This window comes from Nerophis ophidion, linkage group LG03 (assembly GCF_033978795.1).
Source record: "Nerophis ophidion isolate RoL-2023_Sa linkage group LG03, RoL_Noph_v1.0, whole genome shotgun sequence".
Classification (NCBI taxonomy): domain Eukaryota; kingdom Metazoa; phylum Chordata; class Actinopteri; order Syngnathiformes; family Syngnathidae; genus Nerophis; species Nerophis ophidion.
In genome coordinates, this window is record NC_084613.1 from 43,556,723 (window position 1) to 43,578,296 (window position 21,574).

At 41.0% G+C, this 21,574-nt stretch overlaps 1 protein-coding gene across 6 annotated transcripts in view; it reads right to left on the minus strand.

The window, feature by feature from the left end:
- Positions 1-273: 273 nt before the first annotated feature.
- Positions 274-21,574, minus strand: part of kif26ab (kinesin family member 26Ab) — a 165,121-nt gene continuing 143,820 nt past the window's right edge. For all 6 annotated transcript variants that reach the window (XM_061895270.1, XM_061895269.1, XM_061895271.1 and 3 more), the window contains 11 exons: positions 17,723-17,938; positions 16,796-16,889; positions 15,385-15,647; positions 14,428-14,611; positions 11,947-12,106; positions 11,454-11,616; positions 7,447-10,681; positions 6,739-6,932; positions 6,080-6,103; positions 5,838-5,988; positions 274-1,999 (listed from right to left, as the gene is read on the minus strand). In XM_061895270.1, coding sequence (XP_061751254.1) covers positions 1,815-1,999; positions 5,838-5,988; positions 6,080-6,103; positions 6,739-6,932; positions 7,447-10,681; positions 11,454-11,616; positions 11,947-12,106; positions 14,428-14,611; positions 15,385-15,647; positions 16,796-16,889; positions 17,723-17,938 — 4,869 coding nt within the window. In that variant the 3' untranslated portion in view covers positions 274-1,814. The remainder of the gene's footprint in view (positions 2,000-5,837; positions 5,989-6,079; positions 6,104-6,738; positions 6,933-7,446; positions 10,682-11,453; positions 11,617-11,946; positions 12,107-14,427; positions 14,612-15,384; positions 15,648-16,795; positions 16,890-17,722; positions 17,939-21,574) is intronic.

The following is a 21,574-nucleotide window of genomic DNA, read 5'->3' on the forward strand; positions in this document are numbered from 1 at the left end:
TTTTAGAGTCCAAGAAGAATTGCAAAAGCTGAGGTGAATATTGATAAACAAACTACAAATTTTATTTGCAGGTCAAATGTAGTGCCTTTTTTAATCCGATTAGGAGGATTAGGAAACATTAACACAGAATCAGTGCAGGGTTGATACAGGTAGTGAGTGTGCCATACACTCGCTTACCCATCACTACTGTCGGCTCTACGGAGCTGTGGTTCATTCAGTGACATTCTGAAGCGGGACATAATGCCTAAAAATAACAATCAGACTGCATCGTCATTAAGAGGAAGTTTTTTTATTCACAGATACTGTAAAAGTAAAACACAAGCTGCCATATCATACATTTATACACAGTGTTTGAAAATCCAATACAAAAGAACAAAGATATTCGAAAATATGGGTTTCGATATGAAACATGATCTTACATAAAATAATTTCTGGGGAAAAAAGGTCTTGGTTTGGTTAATTCACAAGCCTAAATCCACATCAGTGAAGTTATTGTAAAAAATTAGAATGATAAAAATGAAGTAGAAATCATCCCTAACAGTGATTAAAAAAAAATCTCATGCAGCATCTTCAGAGAGGGCCTGAGAGAGGACATCTTTGTTGAAGAAAGTAAACAAATTCCTGTTGTCCTACGCATCCAGTAGAACTCAAACGCACCAAAATACAAAAAAAGTTTAGTTTTTTTTCTCACTCGTGCTCGTACTCGCTGCAAAAAAGTAGCAATGATGAAGTGGAGTAGTTAAACGCCATTTATAACTTGCTTGGATGTAAAAATCTAAAACAAAAAATGGGCTGCTGCTGCTGCAGCGCTTCAAGTCAGTAATGATAGTCTGACAGTAGTTTCAGTAAAAAAAAGGCTTGGAATGCATAGAGCTGAGGCTCGGCTAGAAACAAAAAAAGTCAACAACAGGAAGATTTGTGCTTTCTCTGTGCCTCTTTTGTGCGACATTGTATAGTTCGAACCCCATGTCGGGTTATTCTTGTAGAAAATGAGCACGTGGCGGCACCAAAGAGAACACCAACACTAACTGTCCATCACAGTGGCTCTCTGATTGATATGTTTTGGCTTCATGTCTCGTTTTTGGCCGAGCAGGTGTAGAAGTGCTGCTCTACCTTAGTGTGCATCCACTGAGACTCATTGTGGTCAAGGCAACTGGGGGGACCAATCAAACATTCACTCCAACTCGCAAGCTTCCACGATCCAGCTGGCAAGTGAGGAGAGACGACAACAATGCATCCTTGATGAGAGAACAGAGTCCAGTCGGAACTACAAAAGTGAACGTAAGGCGCAAGAGTGATCATGACAAAAATGCTGACTGAGGTTTCAAATAAGAGAAAAAGGCAAAGTCTGGGAGCGCAATAACATTAGCTTATTGCTTTTTTTTTTCTGTTTTTTTTAAACTGCTCTTCAATTCCTCCCTTTGAGTGAGATTTGTACACACCACGTGATCATAAATACACTTCACAATGCAATATAAAATATTTGTGTATGTTCAGGGTTTGCCTAGGTATGTTTCAGATACCTGCACCGAATGAAAAGAATAGAAAAAGGCACTTCCAGGTGTTCACTGACTTTTCCAGTAAGTGACGGCCACTGCTATGCCCGAAAGGCATTTGTGCTCACGTTTCGTTTCGCCGCCATGAAACACGTTCTGGACAACGAGGCACTGTAGCAAAGTGGTTACGACTTCCCTTTCTCACGCAAAGACACGGCCCTCTCGTCATCTTCATCGCAGTAATATCCGTGAAGCGACTGCTATATAGAACCATCCTTCGCTTTTTTTTTCCACTTCCGCATCCACTTTCACTCGTCCTCAGACTTCGACTTCCCGCGGCCCCTCCTGTGCGGCGGATCCCGGCGTGCTGCTGATGTCGAAGCACGTCACCATCATGACTCGCGACTTGCACAGGTTGACACAAAACTCCAGGTCCTCCGTGACCCGCGCTAAGACCTCCAGGTACTCCGGAGAATCGTTATCCAAATTCTGGTCCATGTCGACTGAAAAAAAAACCACAAGATTGAGAAGTCAGAAGATAAAGATGCCAACATTTGGTGTTTTTTTAATCCGGGAAACCTGATTGGTTGGTTACATCTTGTGCGTATGAGCCTTACAAGATGCATAAGTACATTTTAAAAATGTATGAGTTGTTGTGGTGCTCTGCAGATGTTTCTTTGTTCTACTTTGATGGACTGAATTACTGCTTTGATAAAATGATACTTTTTGTGCTATTCAGCAGTGAGTCAACTGTAATAGTTTCACTCCATTAAAAGCCCATAAATATACTTGCTAATCAACCACGGTCATGAAGACAAATTACATTGTGATAGAACTTTGGACACTATCTGAAATTTAAACACATAACTAGTCAACAAATTGGATTTAACAGAATTGTAGTTCTCAACTTAGTTTTTTTCTCCATGATTCATATGTGATTATTGATAGTAATATTAATAGTACAATATTTTTAAATATTTAATTATAAACATACTTCAACTACATTGTTGTTGGCTGTGTCTCTAACGCACACACTCAGGCTCCTATTGCCAAATCTATTCTGGTATCTAAGAGTAATACCATAAAACCTTGTTTATCGCTGTTAATTAGTGTTGTCCTTGCCTGGCAAATTCATTTCCACGAAGTAGGAATTATTCATTATAAACAGAATATATTTTTAACTGGAACATAAACAGGTTACGACTTACTAAATACAATTATTAACATTAGGAAAGCCCTTTCAACATGAAATAACACCCACATGGTCACTTTTACAAGCCGCAACCTACAAAACACGAAGTAAAAAGGGAAGACAGTAGAGTATTAGAATACTCACTAGACTGCAGTCGGCCCTATAGCCAGTGATGTGTAAGCTACTTGGAAAATGTATAACGCTAAGCTACAAATAACTCTTGATTAAATGTAATTAACTTGCTAAGTTAAACATGAGAGGTAAATACCGGAAAAAAATTCAGTTAAGGGCATTGAAACAATAATAAGAGTATTAAATAAAAAACTAGATACATACTTTCTATCAGAATGGGGACATTTCAGCACAGGATTAAAAAAACTGTTTCAACAGAAATCCCAGTGGGAAAATTACAATAACCTGGCCAAAAGTGCAAAACATTTGTCTCACAAAACAAATATTAACAAATTCCATCTTTATATGATCAGAAATCAATAAAAGTGAAAACATTTTTGGTGAATCCTATGTAGCTTTCATACCAGTGTTAACTAAGCAGCATGGAGTAATCTGTATGGACACTTTCCCATCACTACCCTCCTCCCTGAGTTGTTGGCTTACACAGCTTTGCACATTTTTAAAAAGTATTTAATAATGTACATTTAATAAAAGTACTGGTAAATGAGCTATTGATGCACCCTGGAAGAAACATAGTTATTGAAACTAGACCCACAATCGCCTTATGTGGTCTCTGTAATTCTGCCAATTTTGATTTTACTTCCTAGTTTTAAAGCGCTATGACCCGCCCTATCTTGTCTCTGATTGGCCTGCCGTAATGTTTTCCCCTACCCTTAGCCAATTGTGACTCTTAATACGTGAACCAACCAATCATCAAAGAGTTTCCCCGTATTTTTTTGTTTTAACACTTGGTTCTCCGGGAGGGACAAGCAATATTGAATGGATGGATTTGCAGTCCACATTTTTTTTCTCTTTGTAACTTGTAGCTTATATGGAAGCTATATCACCACATGGGTGTAAAAAATAATTAAGCTATCACCAATCACTAATGGTTCAAAAAGTAGCGACACTACCGCCGCACTAATGCGAAATGTAGTTAAGCTACATAGCATTGCTACTTGTAGCTTGTTACCGCACATCACTGCCTATAGCGCCTATAAAGTGTTACACGGGTAATATTAAAGACCAAAATCGGCCCAAAAACAAAATCCTCTTTCAGGCCACAAAAAGCCTAGGCCCTTGATAGGGATGGGAATCGAAAACCGGTTCTTGCTAAGAAGCAGTTTTTAGTGTATCAATTCTTTGGAATATCTTGCCAATTTTTGAAACGATTCCCTTAATGATGCCGGATTGGGAATTAAGTCATTACGCAACGTGCGTAGTGATGTCAAACAGCAAAACAAACAATTATAGTCGGAGGAAAGTTGCAGGTTTTCCTGCAACGACATTTTCACTTAAAATGAGAATATTGTGGAAAAGTCCAGCCATGTCCGGGTTTCAATTTCAAATGTGAAACTGAGATGTGATATTACCAATATTATTCCAAGTGAGATATGTTAAGCGTTTATAATAATTTTGATGATCATTCCAAAAATATTCAATTCACGGTTTTCATTAGCTGTAAACCATAATCATCAAAATTAAATCAAAAGAAGGCTTGAAATATATTGAGTTGCGTGTTAGGTGTATATGATAGTTTCACTTTGTCAATCTAAATAAACCTTTCTAATATTTTGAGTTACACCAATATATTTTCTAGAAAGATGAAAAACGATTCCTAAAAGTTTAAAAATGATCCTAAATGTTACATTCTAGTTAAGTTCCACATACCTTTGAGACAGAAAAATTAGAAGACAGAAGAATTTTTATTTCTTACATTTATTTTTAAAAGTAATTTTTGTCTGTGTTATGTGTCTCTTAAGAACTCACTGCGGGCTTTGTAAAGTCAAATTACCTCTAAACTAAACACAATTGATGCTAATCCACCTTTTTGTTCTCTTTTTTTCCCAAATAAGAATCGATAAGAGAACTGAAAGTGGAATCGGAACCCGGAAAATAATAATCAATAAAGCTAAACATGTTCTAGAACAAAAATCACTTCATATTCTTTACTGATCACTACTGTTACCATATCTTGAGTTACTGCGTAGAAATATGGGGAAACAACTACAAATGTGCGCTTCATTCACTAACTGTTACAAAAAAAGAGTAATTAGAATAATACATAATGTTGGATGTAAAGAACATACAAACCCTTTATTTATTAAATCACAATTATTGAAATTCAACGATTTGGTGCATTTGCAAACAGCTAAAATGATGTACAACAATTCCTCTCAACAAAAGAGGAGAAATATAAATAGAAATAAATCTAATGTAAAACATTTGTATGCTCGTACAACACTTAAACCTTTAGTATATCAGAATGTGGAATTAAATTATGGAATAGATTAAGCAAAGAAATCAAACAAAGCACCAATATGATTCAGTTTAAGAGACTGTTCTAACTACAAGTGTTCACAAAGTACACAGAACAAGAATCATTATGAACCTCTTGAACACTTTTTTTTTTTGTATTGAGACAAAGATTATATATGTATTTAATATTTGTTTGCTTACTATGGTATCCATCTATCCATTTTCTACCGATTGTCCCTTTTAGGGTCGCTGGAGCCTATCTCAGCTGTATATTATTTATTTGTTCACTGTTCTGTTACAGAGAACAAGGAAATTGGATAAAATTGCAATGGTTTGAAAAGGGATAGGATCGAAAAAGCTCTGCTTCTTCTTACTCCTTTTCGGACGTGTTGTGATGAAACAAATGGAAATGTGTGATGCATTACATTGTATCGTATGCATGTTCAAAATAAACTGAAACTGAACTAAACTGAACTGAATTCCCATCCCTAGCCCTGGATGGGCACAAGGAAGGCAAGGAAAAAGGGAGGGGAAGTTGGTGTGTGTTGATCAACCACCTTCTCATCAAGCCTTGAGACTTCCAAGCAAAAGGTCCGGTACTTCATATCCACACAAAAACATCACAACTTGATATTGTTAGACAAGAGTCTCTCGAAAAATCCGGAAAAGTAGCAGCTTTGGAATAGCAAAAAAGAAAAGAAAAGAAAAACATTACTTACATTCTCCTGTCCACTTGCTGGGATCCATCATTAGGCGAGCCTTGGTGTCCTCCAGCTCCTCCATTAACACCTCATGCTTGGATTTCAGTTCCTTCACTTGCTGTTGCCTTCTCTCCAACATCTTCAATTTATTGTTGAAATACAGCAGTCCCTACAGAGATTAGACAAAAACTCAGTTAGTGAAGGAATAAATATACAGAAAATAGAAGAGCGCGTTTGTTTTTTGCCTGTTATTTCCTCACCTTGTCAACATCCTGGAATGGTTGCTGGAATTGAGAAGGCAAAGTTGCAATGTTAATATTTTGTTTTTCTATAATACTTCATTGGAACTGTGGTAAGTGTATGTAGTGGAGAAAGTATAAATCACTAACTAATTAAAATAAAATCAAATGTAATTTTGGCCTTGCCGTGTTAAACCTACGGGAGCAGTCAATGATCCATTGAAGAGGAGCTATAAAAAGCAATCAGCGATGAATGGCGAGGGTCCTTCCTTCATTGCACATTCTTCAACTATTTCTAACAAGATCATTATCCTCACTCTCGCCTTAGTAAACAGTCCAACTATAATTTAAATCACGTTAGTAATTGCCTGCAAAACTCTTGACATTCCCGAGGAGTCAAAAGTCTGAGTTGGTAAAATCTCTGCATTGACATTGTCGCTGGGGGATTGGCCGCCGTGCTGACAGAAGGTCAGACGTCTGAAGTGCGTTATTCCTGTCTCGGTCTTTAAAAAGAAACTGGGAAGAAGTGAACTAAGACCTTCCCACAACTTGTTGGAGATGCAAAACACGGCTGAGGCTTAGCAAGCGGGCTTGACGGGACCCAGGCGCCACATGATCCATGACGAGGTCAGCAAGATGCATCGGCATGTAAAACATGTCAGGAATGACCCGGCACACACCTCTATAGCTTGTTCCTGACGTCGTCTCTGAAGGCGTTCCACATCGTCGATCTCGTAGACCTTGATTTCAAAAGGCTCTTTCAGTGTTCCCGACATAGGGGGCAAGTCTACCCACTGCCCAGCTGTGCCCGCTTTCTTCCCCAGGGAAGAAGTGTCTGGCAGGGGCGCCGGGATGAGACGTCTTCGCTGGAAGCCTAAAAAAGGCATGCACACAAATGCACGCGTTACATTTAAGGCATGGATTGGTGTTTGTTGGGATCTGTGGCTAAATATGTATGAGCTTCAAGTGATGCAAGGCTGCTGGTTGCATATTTATAGACTTTTCATGAGTTAACATGCAGCACATTTACAGACAGAACATTTTTGTGGGTTCTGTGTAAGCTCTGAATACCGATGTTCCTATGGGCTTGGACAAAAAACCTGAAGGAGGTTCCGATCACTCATGTTCAATTCATCTAACCTGACCATGAAATGGTTTGAATAATTTTTTTCTAAAACATTCATCACTGCTTTCTCGTATATGTATGAATAATGGATGAGACTGAACCAAGGAGAAAGAAAATACAATGAAATAGCTATTTGTTACTGTAATAAGAGAGGATAATGGAAAGAAAAGGATAAAGAGCCTTCCTGGATAATAGAGCACCAACGACAGCTATATTGATACAGTAGTACATTTTCGACACAAGTAAAACTTCCAAATCTCACCAGTTGTTCGCTTCTTGGGGTATTTGGAGGTCCTGTTTCTGCCTGAAGAGGACACACCACTCTCGCTCATGGAGTCGTGGGCAGAGGATGCACTCCCTGTAGCTTCGCTGTCACGGATCATACTCTCGTACCCGCTGCTGCCGCCACTGTGATAGAAGAGGGCAGTGCGACCCATAGCAGGAGGCAACTCTCCGCTCAACACACTACTGTTGTCACTGCCGTGACCACTGCTGTAACGCTGGGGCCGCCGAGGTGCAGTGATTTTGCTGTATGGAGAAGGTAGCATGGCAACAGGGCTTTTGTCATCACTCACGTTTACGCCGCTGTCGTTGCCACTGTCCGAATCTCCAGAGCCTCTTACGTGTTTGCCTGATATGCTGCCTGTTGCCAGTTCACTCACACGGCTGTTGGCAGCTCGTATAGCCTGTTTTGTGCCCATTATAGTCCCTCTTCCGGGTTTGTTACTGACAGCAGCAGCAGTCCGAGGAGCTGAAGTTTTGCCTGAAGGAGGAAGGTTGGCATTCATATTTCTAGTCCCAGCAGTAGTCAAAGATTTAGTAGACGAGCTCAGGCCTTTGGAATTGTTGGCTGATAGTGAGCGTGCTTTGTTGCTGTTCATTGCTCCAAATACTCGAGGATTTCCTGATGTTTTGACCTGACCAATTTTGCTTATAGTTCCTCCTCCTGGGGATGATGGGCAGGTAGCGATAGGGGAACTTGATGAATTAGGGATACCAAATCTTGGTATAGATTTGCCTACTTTGCTACTGCTGTTCCCCAAACTCGTTCCACTGTTTTCCCTACTAAGTCCTAGTCTGGGGCTGGACAGAGAGAGGCTTTCACACCTCTCCAAGGACATTTGACTACCATAGTGTTGTCCAGCCTCACCTCTTGTCCCTCTGGGCTTCATACTGGAAGCAACTCTGACACTATGTTCACCTTTGAGGCTGGAGGTTTTCAAACTAGTGGAGTCTACTCTGTGACGAACCTCAATCTCATCTTCTGATACAGCTACCCTCGCTCCAAAGCTCTTTGCTGTCTCCCCATATGCTGACTTTAAGGCACTTTGGGGTAGAAGGATCTTGGTCTTTTGGTCAAGACTAGACTTTCTCACTGGTGGCAGAGGAGGGGATGTGTAACCAGGTCTGGGGAGATTACTTGATTTCTGTGAGTTAGCCTTGCTGTTTTTCCCCAGAGAGGAGAACTTAAGGCTTGTAGCTCCCGCAACATCTTGGGTGTTCTTGTAGTCCATTGATGAATGGATAACGGGCACTGTTCCTAGAGTGGTGGCACCTCTTCTCAGCTGAGGCATTCTGCTTGGAGGATCAGATTTCTTACTAGTCGGCTTCTCACATCCATCAACCACCCTTTGAGATGAGATAGACCCATGCACCTTTAATGGACGAGGTGCACTGTTACAGTTGCTGGATATTTTGCTTGAAGAGATACCGCTGGGGGGATTTCTGACAAACCTGCTGGTGTTGCTGGAGTCAGAAGGCTGAAGTTGTGGGTGGTTGTCTGCCTGCTGCAAAAGACTGTCTTGCTTAGCCTCTTGCCTCGGTGGATCTCTGTTATTGCTGCTACTGCTACTGCTACTACTGGAGATAGATGAGGTAGGTTTAACCTTTCTTGGAAGACTGGAGTGAACTATAGAGGGACTTTGTGGAAAGGAGGAGCTGAGTAAATGGGCTTTTGCTATTTTAGATGGAAATCTGAGGGACCCTTTGGTTGAATCTGGAGATGGGGGGCACTTTGTCAATGATAGTTTGCTTGAGGCAACACTGTCACTGTCTTGTTCTGAAAAACTAAATCCGCTGTCGTTCAAGGAATTCTTGGCATCTCTAGGAGATGATACACAATGGAACACATCAAGGGAATCAAAATTTAAGGTGCCTTCTGGGCCCATGCTCTTGCCTGGTGGAAGGAACACATCAGAAGACTGAGCCCCTTCACTCTCCAGCGTGCACACACTAACTTCACTAAGCCAGGAGCTGATAGATGAACCTCTACTATCCATATTCACTCCTTCCAGTGGTGCTGTGACCAACGCAATGTTTACCTCCGATCCTCCGACAGATGATGTGTAGGCATCAAATTCGTCATTGATGCTGCTAATGATACTAACTGGTCTGGAACCTGAGGCAAGCGCCTGCAGAGAGCAATCACTGTTAAAGCTGATAATGCTGGATGGCCGGTCCCTGTCAATAATACTGCCTATAGACAACTCCTCTACCAGCGTAAACACAAGCTCGTCTTCTCCATTAAGCTCCACTGGCTGCTGCAAGGTGACAGTAGCTCTAAGAATGTCCCGATCAAAACATCTTTCCTGCAAGGTAGAGCGCACTTGGCAAACCTCCATTGGAGCTCGGAGGATTGGGGAAGAGCAAGAATCCCTGCTTTTCACGGCTTGGTGGCTCATTCCTATTGGAGGCATTCTAGTGTTTGATTTCTTCTCCTTTTCTACATTTTCTTTGCTAGATGCTTTCTTGTTGTAGTAGACCTTCTCCCTTACAACTGGCTCAGGATCAGTTGTTGCAGCTGTTGACAATTTTTCAGCACTCATGTTTTCTGAAAGCGAATTCCTTTCACCATCAGCACTAGTTCTGCACATATTTGGAATACAATCGGATGGTTTCCGTTCTGCATGTTGCCTCGTTGATACGTCCAATTTAGATTTAGTGCCAGGGCTGCAAAATGGCTGTACGGCAACAGATTTAGCAGTCTGTTTGGGTGAGATATCATCTTGGTTGCAAGCGGTACTTGCAATAGTCTTTGGTGACACAGTGTTTCCGCTATCCGTAGATTTTTCCGTCTTGGGGCTAGCTTGGCCTCGCTTGCCCTCACCAACAAACGCTGCAGGTTCTTCACTGCCATCAATACATTCCAGTCTCTCCTGCAGCTCAGCAAACGTGTTGCATTTAAAAAAATGATCTCTGTTAAAGGGGCCGTCTTTTGCCATCCTCTTCTTGTTGAGGGAGGGGATGATGGGAACAAAGGCAGGAGGGCCTTCGTTGTCACTGAGCTCCCTGTCTGAGATGGAAGCTCCCCCAGGGCCCACATAAATGACAGTATCACATGACTGTTCACTACTAGAGGAATAGTCTGGGTCACTGAGCATAGAAGGCAGATCAGGATCCAGGGCCACGGTCCGAGGGTGGAAAGGCCTGAGATGAGGTGGCCGACGGATCCTCCCTTCTTCACAGGAACTTTCCCCTCCAGATGAACTAGACGCATACTGAGAAGCAGAATAAAAACAGGAGGCAAATATGTCTTTAAGACAATCTCATTAAAGGAAGGCAATAACATTGAGTCCATCTTTTAAAATATTCATGTGGCAATCTGGTCTTTCTTGGAAACCAGTTGATCGGGATATTAATTCCCAGGATCAAAACAATCTTTAGATAAGATTAAGAGGGAATTTATTCCTGTGAATTTATCAGTCATGTTTTATCTGAAGGTCAATCATTTACATCGATACTCGCATTAAAATGAATGTCAATATTATGAATTTCTGAGTATGGACTGCATTGTAATTAAGCCTAGAACCGTTAGTTAAAAAAATACATGTTATCATTCCACCTAATTATCTGGAGCATATATTTACCTAATACCAAGCAATGCATTGCACAATTCCTCAGGCGGTGGTATTGATTACACGATTATGTGTTGAGGAGTAGAGAAAAACTACCACTGGACCTACTGCACAAATAATCTTTCATGTGCAGTGGCATTCACACATTAATTTCCTTAATAGCTCCAGCGCTACATGAGGAAGACACATTTAGGATCCCAAGCAAGAGACAGAGTGAATAGAATGATAAATAGTATAACAGCAGTACTTAAATGTTTGATAATGATTACTCTGTATTGATTAAGTATCAAATGAAACACAGTTATTACAGGCGTAGTGATTTTTGGAATAATAACTTGCTAAATTACTCTTTGCTACTATAAAAATGCTAAACACATTTTCATTATTGCTCAATTTTATCATTGGTCTTTGATACCTTTGTTTTCTTTTTCCTCATGCGGTGTATACGAGATGCCAGCTGTATCGTGGTGAGCGAGTCTGCGTAGTAGACGGGAGAATTTGAGATGTGGGCGATCATGGTGGTTCGACAGTTTATGTTGCCAAGGGACTCTCTCAGCAACATTGTCAGTTTGCTGTCCCTGCAGGAGTTAGACACCGTTATTAGCAAGCAGCCCTGTTATATATCACACTGACAATAAAAAGAGCTGTCATGGTTTCAAAACTCTCTCCAGGATGAAGCATTTTTAACTAGGGGTAAAAAAAAAGATACATATAATAAATCTTTCCAAGCCTCACTTAGCACAATATATTATAAACAGCTGCAAAAGCTGTCATAACAGGCGAGCTCAACAAACTGAATAATTAGGAGCACATGTGACAGGGTAACACTGCAAGCTGGGACTAGCCTGATACAATGACATTGGGAATAAACTTTGCAGAGGCTCTATGATGAATGGAGTATTTCCCACCTGTAAGGTACGTGTTTCGCTCCATTCGCCAAAGCCATGATGACATTTCCCAACGCATTCAGAGAAAGACAAGCACCGCCCCCTTCGTCTCGGCTTTTGCTCAGGACCTTTTCACAGCTCCCCAGGTCGATAAGGTGCAACCTGCTCCGTCCGCCAGACACTGGGGGAGCAGAAGGAGAAATGAGTGAGTAAAGCACAGATCCATTATGTCAACTCATTATACTATATGTAAAAATGTTAATGTTTGATTGTAATAATGATCTAGAGTGCATGAGAAACTGTAAAGGGAAATGTAGCTTCGCGCTTAGTTATTTACTCCTAAGTATATTGCATAAACACAGCAGCAACAGTGGTAAGGCGCAAACTGCTTAGCCAGCATTAATACCGCTCAATGTATACAAAACTACTGTGGGTATAACACGCATGAGTTCCACACCAATAGCTAAGTAACCAACATTTTAAAGTGCAACCATTGCTCCTACTATCTTGTGAAGTTAATAAAAATGCTGATGCTTTGGATCCAGCGCTAATTTTGGCGGTTATTTCCCTTTTTAGACATTGCAGCGACAAATTTAATTTAATAGAAGCATTAATTGGACAATTTACCGTATGTCAATGTTAAGGTAGTACAGTGGCACCTCAACTTAAGAGTGTTTTGAGAAAAGAGCTGTCTTTTGGCTAATTGTTATGATGTATGTTGAGGCAAAAAATAGAGTTATACGCATCCTCGCGATTAGTTGGCATAGTAAACCCGTTATATTTGCCCAAAACGTTTGGGCTTTCTCGCTAGGATTAGCTTAAAACTACAAGTCGACATAACTTTATTTTCCAAGCATGGGAAAGAAGAAAGTGAGTGTAAGGGACAGTGCTCAGAAAAAGTGATTGATATCCATTGAATTAAAGAAAGACATCATCAAAAACATGACAGAATAGGTAGTTGACGATGTATAGCATAGCTTGTCCTGCACCATGCTGCAGCAGAATGAGTGTAACGCTAACCAAGAATGTGAAAATAATACGGCAGACATTTATCAAGGAAAATATGGAAAAGCTGCTGATGGTGTTATTAACTGAGAAGCAGCTGGAAGGAGATACTTTAGAAGTCCACTCTCCAAGGCAAATTCTACACAATACCCTTACGGTACTTAATAAAACTACTGTAGTTGTTTGTACTACATTTCTATTGTATTGTTTTAAATACAATATTTATTATCTAAACCATGGGTGTCAAACTCTGGCCCGCGGGCCAAATTTGGACCAGCGTGTAATTTAATTTGGCCCTTGAGGCAATATCAAATTAACATTAGAGCTGGCCCGCCGGTATTATTACATCGCATTCACCGCTAATACTCATACTTACCAACCTTCCCAATTTTCCTGGGAGACTCCTGAGTTTCAGAGCCCTTGCCGAAAATCACCCGGGGCAACCATTCTCCGGAATTTCTCTCGATTTCCACCCAAACAACATCATTGGGGACGTGCCTTAAAGGCACTGCATTCAACGTCCTTTACAACCTGTCGTCCCATCCGCTTTTTCTCCATACAAACATTGTGCCGGCCCAGTCACATACTATATGCAGACTTTACACACAAACAAGTGAATGCAAGGCATACTTGGTCAACCGCCATACAGGTCACACTGAGGGTGGCCGTATAAACAACTTTAACACTGTTACAAATATGCGTCACACTGTGAACCCACACCAAACAAGAATGACAACCACATTTAGGGAGAACATCCGCACCGTAACACAACATAAACACAACAGAACTAATACCCAGAAACCCTTGCAGCACTAACTCTTCCGGTATGCTACAATATACACCCCTCGCTACCACCAATCCCCGCCAAGTTAATGTTGATATTTACATCAGAAAGCTGCAAATAGGAAAGAGGCATTCAATTTTTTTATTTTAGTTTTATTTAATATACCATTGATATTTTTTAATCATTATTATTATTATTATTTGAAAATCGATTTTGCATGTCACTATAAAGTTATACAAGCCTTGCTCGTTCAACATTCAATGCAAAACTTGTTTGGGTCCCTATTAAAAGGTTAATTTGTTCAACCTTGGCCTGCGGCTTTGTTCAGTTTAAAATTTTGGCCTACTCTGTATTTGAGTTTGACACCCCTGATCTAAACGTTTGATTTCTTTGTAAAAAGCATGTCACCATTTAAGATTGTGCTGGGATTTTTGGAGGGCGGGGTCCCCAATTGATTTCAGTTAATTTCAATGGAAGACATTGATTTGATATACAAGGGATTTGAGTTAAGAGCTCCAACACAGAACCAAATAAGTTTGTAAATTGAAGTCCTACTGTATATGATATATTTGAGGTGGCGACTTGTCTAGGGAGTACCCTGCCTTCCGCCCGAATGCAGCTGAGCTAGGCTCCAGCAACCCCGCGACCCCAAAAAGGGACAAGCGGTCCCAGGGAGGAACTACATTCGTAGAACGTGTAGAAATGACACTAACTTCCTCCCTTTCCAGTCTTCTCCATGCGGTACTGGTAGATGTGTAGCGTGAACAGCATGTGGGAGTTGCGGCGCTCCTCCTCGTCCGCATCGGGCCGGCTAGTGCTCCGGGCAGATAGGGCAGCGTCCAGGAAGAAAGCTGCCTTCTCGGCTGTTGGTGCATGTAGTTCGCTCTGATTCTGAAGCTGCAAAGGGGTTTGGGGGCAGAGGGTGTCACAGAAAGAGAGGAGTGAGCAAAAGAGACCACGTGGTGCTACATAAAAAGAACAGGACCAAAAAGGGAGGAAGCGAGCAAAGAGGGAGAGCGGTTAATTGGACCCCAACACATATTCTTTGGCCATTAGATTGGGTCTCTGGGGCAATTAAACCAGCAGATATGTGCACAGAGGGAGGAAGATTAGCAAAGGTAATGGTGCAGCAGGAAGCAGAGGTAAGCCCTTCACCGTGGATGGGATGATGATGACGATGAGAGAGGAAGGGAACCTCCATGTGGTTGCACAGAGGAAGAAAACTGTCTTTGAAGTGAGGGCAGAAACATTCCCCAAAACATCTGACAGCAACACCTGTGAGAGGCTTTTCAAAACCGACACCGTCCCCTAATAATACACACACACACACACACACACGCAAACACGCACGCACGCACGCACGCACACACACACACTCAAACACACTTGATAGATGCTGACAAGAGAGTCAATACAAAGGTAAGTAGAAAGCCATCAATACCACATGGATGGCTTTGGTGGAGATCTTAAGCGAGAGGCATGCAGGTTAGAGTTGGACTATGCTACCTGGGGGACTGAAACACACAACACAAGATAAGACAAACATTTTTGAATGATGCTGATCATGAAGAGAATAGTGTTACTATGCAGACGTATGTGCTGCACCACCCACAGAGAAAAAGAAAGCGAGCTAAATCGCAAGAGTGTGGAGAGGTGGATCGTTTCTTTACCTGAGTGCCACAAATAGGATCCTCCCTCAGGTGGATGCCAGGAGACTGGCCCTCCTGCAGGTTCCCAGTCGACACTTCAGACAACAAGTCCTTCAGCTCCTCGTCTTTGCCAAAGATTTCCACTGCTGACACTCGGACGGAGAAGCGAGCGCCCGTCTTTTCCTGGCGCTCGCTGATGAGCTTAAAGAGCCAGGAGATGGCGCAGGGCACGACACCAAGAGTCTGCGTGGAGCTGTCTTTGCCAATCGTGGTGTAGGTCTTGCCTGTCAGCAGGATGTGTATATAGGAGGACATTCAAGTCATGGCTCATTAGGGGTGTGGGAAAAAATTGATTCGAATACGAATCGAATCGTTTACGTTGTGTGATTCAGAATCGATTCTCATTTTTTAAAAATCGATTTTTTTTTTCTTTTTCTAATCAATCCAACAAACCACTACACAGCAATACCATAACAATGCAATCCAATTCCAAAACCAAACCTGACCCAGCAACACTCAGAACTGTAATAAACAGAACAATTGAGAGGAGACACAAACACGACACAGAACCAACCAAAAGTAATGAAACAAAAATGAATATTATCAACAACAGTATCAATATTAGTAATAATTTCAGCATAGCAGTGATTAAAAATACCTCATTGAAATTATCATTATACATTTATAAAAATAAAAAAAAAGAACAATAGTGTCACAGTGGCTTACATTTGAATCGCATCTCATAAGCTTGACAACACACTGTGTCCAATTTTTAACACAAAGATAAAATAAGTCATATTTTTGGTTTGTTTAATAGTGAAAACAAATTTACATCATTGCAATCAGTTGATAAAACATTGGTTGGGGCCTGTGCGCGTTCAAACTGGAGTCTGATAAAGATCACATGTTACATGCAGTGTAAACAGTCAGCTGGGAAAAAAAAATCACATTTTGAAAAAAATCTGACTTGGACCATTTTGGCCTGCAGTGTAAACGTAGTCCTTGACACATGATTTCAAAGCAAGTTATTTATTGATTTGTACGTTAAAAAAAAATAATAATAAAAGTCAAATGCATAGGCAATATATCATGAGGCAATTATACATATATTCACTGTTAACAGTCGGCCATAACTGCGATGTGGGCTTCAAAGAAAACAAATTTGAAACCATTGGACTACATTGTATTGAAATCTGTGTTACTTCCATTATTTTTTCTGGGAAAATTGTTTTAATTACAAAAATGTTAAGTATTAATGTGAAGTCACTGTATGTTAACTAGTCTCAAATAGACCACTTTTGGGAGCGAAACCCTGATATTCACATTAGTCCTGTGCACCAACAAACCAATTGTCAAAATAAAACACACACACAGCAGTGACAGTTGCTTCCAGCTAACAAAGGTGTGTTTTCTGGCAAGGTGTGTATCTTACCGAGCTTAACTTGGCCAAAGCAGAAGATGCAGCCATCTGCGCCGTTCGCCACAGACTGGATGACCTCAGCCACCGTCCCTGAGCACACCTCAGCCTGCGGAAAGGCATCAACAGTTTACAGCCACAAAAGGGACAAGCCAACAATGAACAATACAACCATAAGTAGCTTAAATAAACATTTGTTTGGCACTGCTTATCCTAATCACGTGAATGGCTTCTATATATTTTATTGCTCTGGTGTGTGCACATGCTTCAGCATGTAACTCATTTTTGCAATCTGTTACAACATGAGTCCTCTGGGACAAAGCTTGTACAGCTGAGGCCCCCCTCCCATTCATCATACAGCAAACAAGGCCTCTAACGGCACGGCAGCTTGCTGATACAGTTAGCCACCAGCAGCGCTGTCCCAGCGGTGCAATCTAGCATGTTGGCCTCAGCTTTGCAGCGAAAAACGTTTTAGGCTAAAACTATCAGCAGCTTACTTACGAAAACACTTGCTCTAAGTTGAGAAGCTCTCAAAGTGATGATATTCTTATTTGCTCACCCATTCATGCAAACTTCTGGAGGAACTTTTGGAGTGTTTGTTTAAAGCAGTGACAAGGTAAAAGTGTTGCACCGTAGCAAACATGATGTGACCTTTTGTCTTTCATGTCAGTAGGTATGCTCGCCAAAAGGCTGAGATTAGATGTAGCAGCTCTATAGAAGGAGAGGTTAGATATAACAGCAGTGGATTCAAACCATTCCCTTGAGGGCTTAAAAGGCCCAGCTGTTAGGCCCATGCTGGTATGAGTGCCCCCTTACACAAGGACAGCATTTTCCCCTAAGCCCCTGGCCACTCCTGTCAGTATTAAGATGTTCTTTTGCCCTTGAGAGGCAGTAGTCCACGACATCATCAAAAACAATTCACACACATGCAGGTATATTTACTTGTGAGGCATCCTGGGTAAAAACAGCATCAAAGGCGAATATCTTTGGGACGGCAACGGTGGCGGAGCGTCTGTGTCCTGAACTGGAGTGCGGCGGGCTGGATGCAGGATCGTAGAGGGTGACCTGTTTCTTCCTGCTGTCCACTTTCAAGAAGGACAGGGACTCTGACGAGTCCATAGCCTCCAGAGACGGGCAAATACGCATCATCACTTTCACCTACAACCAGACAAAAAGCAGGGGAGCAAAATAAGAACGGGTTGGATTAGAAATCCAGATAACATACAGTAAATCAGTGTTATTCAACTGAAATGTCTTGTGGGGCACGTTTCTAGAACGCTAAGACCTGGGAGGTAAACTCATCTCTTCACTATCAATCTTATTTTGTATATTCCTTTGAACCAATGTCCTCTACAGTACACTGATTTTGGTAAATTTTATTTTGTCAGTATTACGAGAGAGCTCTGCATTTTTTAAAGACCTTCAACAAACAAACTGGTCAAAGATCAACACAATGACAAGTGTTTTTAAGAATCTGCTGCAAAACAGTATTTTGAACTGAACTCGTAGGCCACTTGTTGAATAGGCCAATTGATACAAAGAGAGAACCTAAATATGAACCTTAAGGAAGACTATAAATATAACTAAATATATAGAAAAAATGACTAATAGAGGCATCCATACCAAGTATCGGTATTTTTGGCACCGGTTTTTAATTGAGTTGGTCCAGGAGGACCATTTAAATTCTGGACAAATGATTGGACTATTTGTATTTTTTTAATCCAGCTGACAATTGTAATTATGATACAATGTCTCAGCTTTGAACAATTACATATAAGGAAGTAGGACCACACAAACGTTTGTAACACAAAATAAATAGATAGATAGTACTATAGTGATTCCTTCAGGTGAGTTCCCTCAGGAGAATTCAAATTCCAGCAGCAGCGTACAGAATTGAGATCAAATTTAAAAAGCAAAAAGCAAATAATGGGGGTATCAATGGAAATGAAATAGAAAATATTACAATAAGAATAAAAATAAAAACCAAAAATAAGAATAAAATGTCTTGATGAATACCAGTATCGACAAGGAATACCGACAGTGGAATAGATATCCATGAATTCGTAATGATACACATTCTTACTACTGACTGCATCCAAAAAAAAACAATTCACAGCAGTAACTTTATTACATAAATCATATTACAAAAACATTGTAACTTCCAGAAAGGAGAGGACTTAAAGGGCACTTATTATGCAAAACCAACTTTTTCTATCTATTTGTACCTGTTTTTTGTGTATTTGGGATCTGCATAAGTCCCGACAATTTTAAATCAAACCATGGACGCATGGCAGAAAGAATCTCGCTCTTCTTTCTACTTCCTCCAAACAAACCATTTGGAATTTGCCCAATTTGAGACGTTTTTCCCAGGTGTGACATCAGTGGATTTATCCATATCTGTCTATCTGTGTTGGCTCTGCGATGAGGTGGCGACTTGTCGAGGGTGTACACCGCCTTCTGCCCGATTGTAACTGAGATAGGTACCAGCGCTTCCTCGACCCCAAAGGGAATAAGCGGTAAAAAATGGATGGATATTAAAGATTTACCCAAAGTGCTTTGCGCGACTACACCATTGTGGTCTGCACTGTAGTCAATAAGTTCCTTCTTTTTCTCTATCTTGTTGTGGGGTAGACTGGCTCATACACGCGCATGCATCCTCCGCTTCCAATGCAAAGTAGCGTATACTTCAAACTTGTATCCATCAGTAGACTCAATAAATAAGTGCTTAATAACGACAACATGGCTGACGGAAAAAAGGCACAGTCAAAGTGGAGCTATGTAAACAAGACCGCCCTCAAGGAAGTAGTTTGAAAACGGTCTGGTCTGTAAAACGTAATGTATTGTACATGTTTGGCCAAAGAACGACCACTACATGTTATGTAGACCACAAGGAAGTGTTTTCATTGTACAAAAAAATCAGAATATGACCCCTTTAAAGGGATGCCTTGAGGAACGCCTCAATTGTGTAAATCAGGAGTTTAGCCCCAGGGTTCTGGGGGGTAAGCCAGGTTAAAATATCAATGCAAGGATTTGCCAGTGTGTTTAAAATAGTTGAAGTTCCTTTATACAGCAGGGGCACTCTAGCGTTTTGTTAATTTGCTGCAAAACATTTTATCTCCAAAGTTTTGAACTGTCCTCAGGCCTGGAATTGGCCCCCGGGCCACAAGTTTAATAACCCTGACATAAAGCATCACATTTGCCAAAAGGATGTAAGACTGCATTTCCAGGTTCATACCACATAGAGAAAAAAATTTTAGGCTACGCTAACCATCTTTTTAGTTGAACAGTAGTGCACACTGATAAAAAGGAAAAAATGACAAAGAATTTTGACTATAGCTCAGCCTCCAAATAGAGCGCTCACTGCTGCATTGTGCATTAGCATCAGGTTCCCTGTGTAAGAGTTGATGGACATGAAAGGTTACCATGGAAACACTCAATCTCACATTGACTGGCAAACCTGATGGGTCAACATAATACCTAAAGGTGTCGGTGTGAGGAAGCATAGTGTGCATTGAAAGTCAAGGCAGAGAGTGGTGAATATGAATGTGTGTGAAGCGACATGCAGGGAGGGATTAGCGCTCCAGCAGGTTGTTTTTCTGGACCAGGAGAAGCTCACCAGCATGGGAGTGTCGGAGCATATGGCCCCCGCATCTTATCCCACCTACTCACTCTTCCATACTGTTCAGCTCCCCCACACCCTCTAGTGCTTTGTATGGCTGGAAAATTAAGAGGTTCAAACATACATTTTAACACACAGGTCTCAATCATGCGTTCCTTAAATGTTACATTATCGTGAGAGACATCATCCACTTATAAGGATTACCATGGTTAGCGCAATACTAACTGAACACACACATCATATATGTGTCTACATAAGTGACATAACATGTGATTTTCTCCTAAAATATCCTATAGCAGTGGTCCCCAACCTTTTTGCATCCGCGGACCGGTCAACGCTTAATAATTTGTCCCGCGGCCCGGGGGGAATCCTTTTTTTTTTTTTTTTTTTTTCATAAAAAGGGACGTTTTTGTCATGAAAAATTTAGGTTTTGGTGGTTGGTGCACTAATTGTAAGTGTATATTGTGTTTCAATCGGGCGGGAGGCGGACTACACCCTGGACAAGTCGCCACCTCATCGCAGGGCCAACACAGATAGACAGACAACATTCACACTCACATTCACACACTAGGGTCAATTTAGTGTTGCCAATCAACCTATCCCCAGGTGCATGTCTTTGGAAGTGGGAGGAAGCCACGCATTCACGGAGAGAACATGCAAACTCAAATTAAAATATATATTTGTTAATGTTGTCTACAGGGATGAAAGCTTTGACTGTAAATATAATGTACACATTAAAAGTATATCCAATATGTTACTATACTGACAATTTTAGGGCAGTTATGTTATACAAGGCAAATGATCGGCCAAAAGATGCATAAAAGTCAGTGAACATTGTTCTTTTTTGTATGCGTGCGTGTGTTTGTGTTCGTGTGTGTATGTGTTGACATGATGTCAAGGTCACCCATTATAGGTTGGACTTTGTTGTTATGTTCTTGTGTTTTGTGGTTAGTTCCTGTTCGATGCTTTTATTCTTCATTTCTAATTCCTGTCTGCCTTCATCCTCAGCCACTTTGCTTTTGGCTTGAGGGCTGATATCAATCAATCAATCAATCAAAGTACATGTATATGGCCCTAAATCACAAGTGTCTGAAAGGGCTGCACAAGCCACAACGACATCTTCGGCTCAGAGCCCACATCAGGGCAAGGAAAAACTCAACCCAATGGGTTACAAG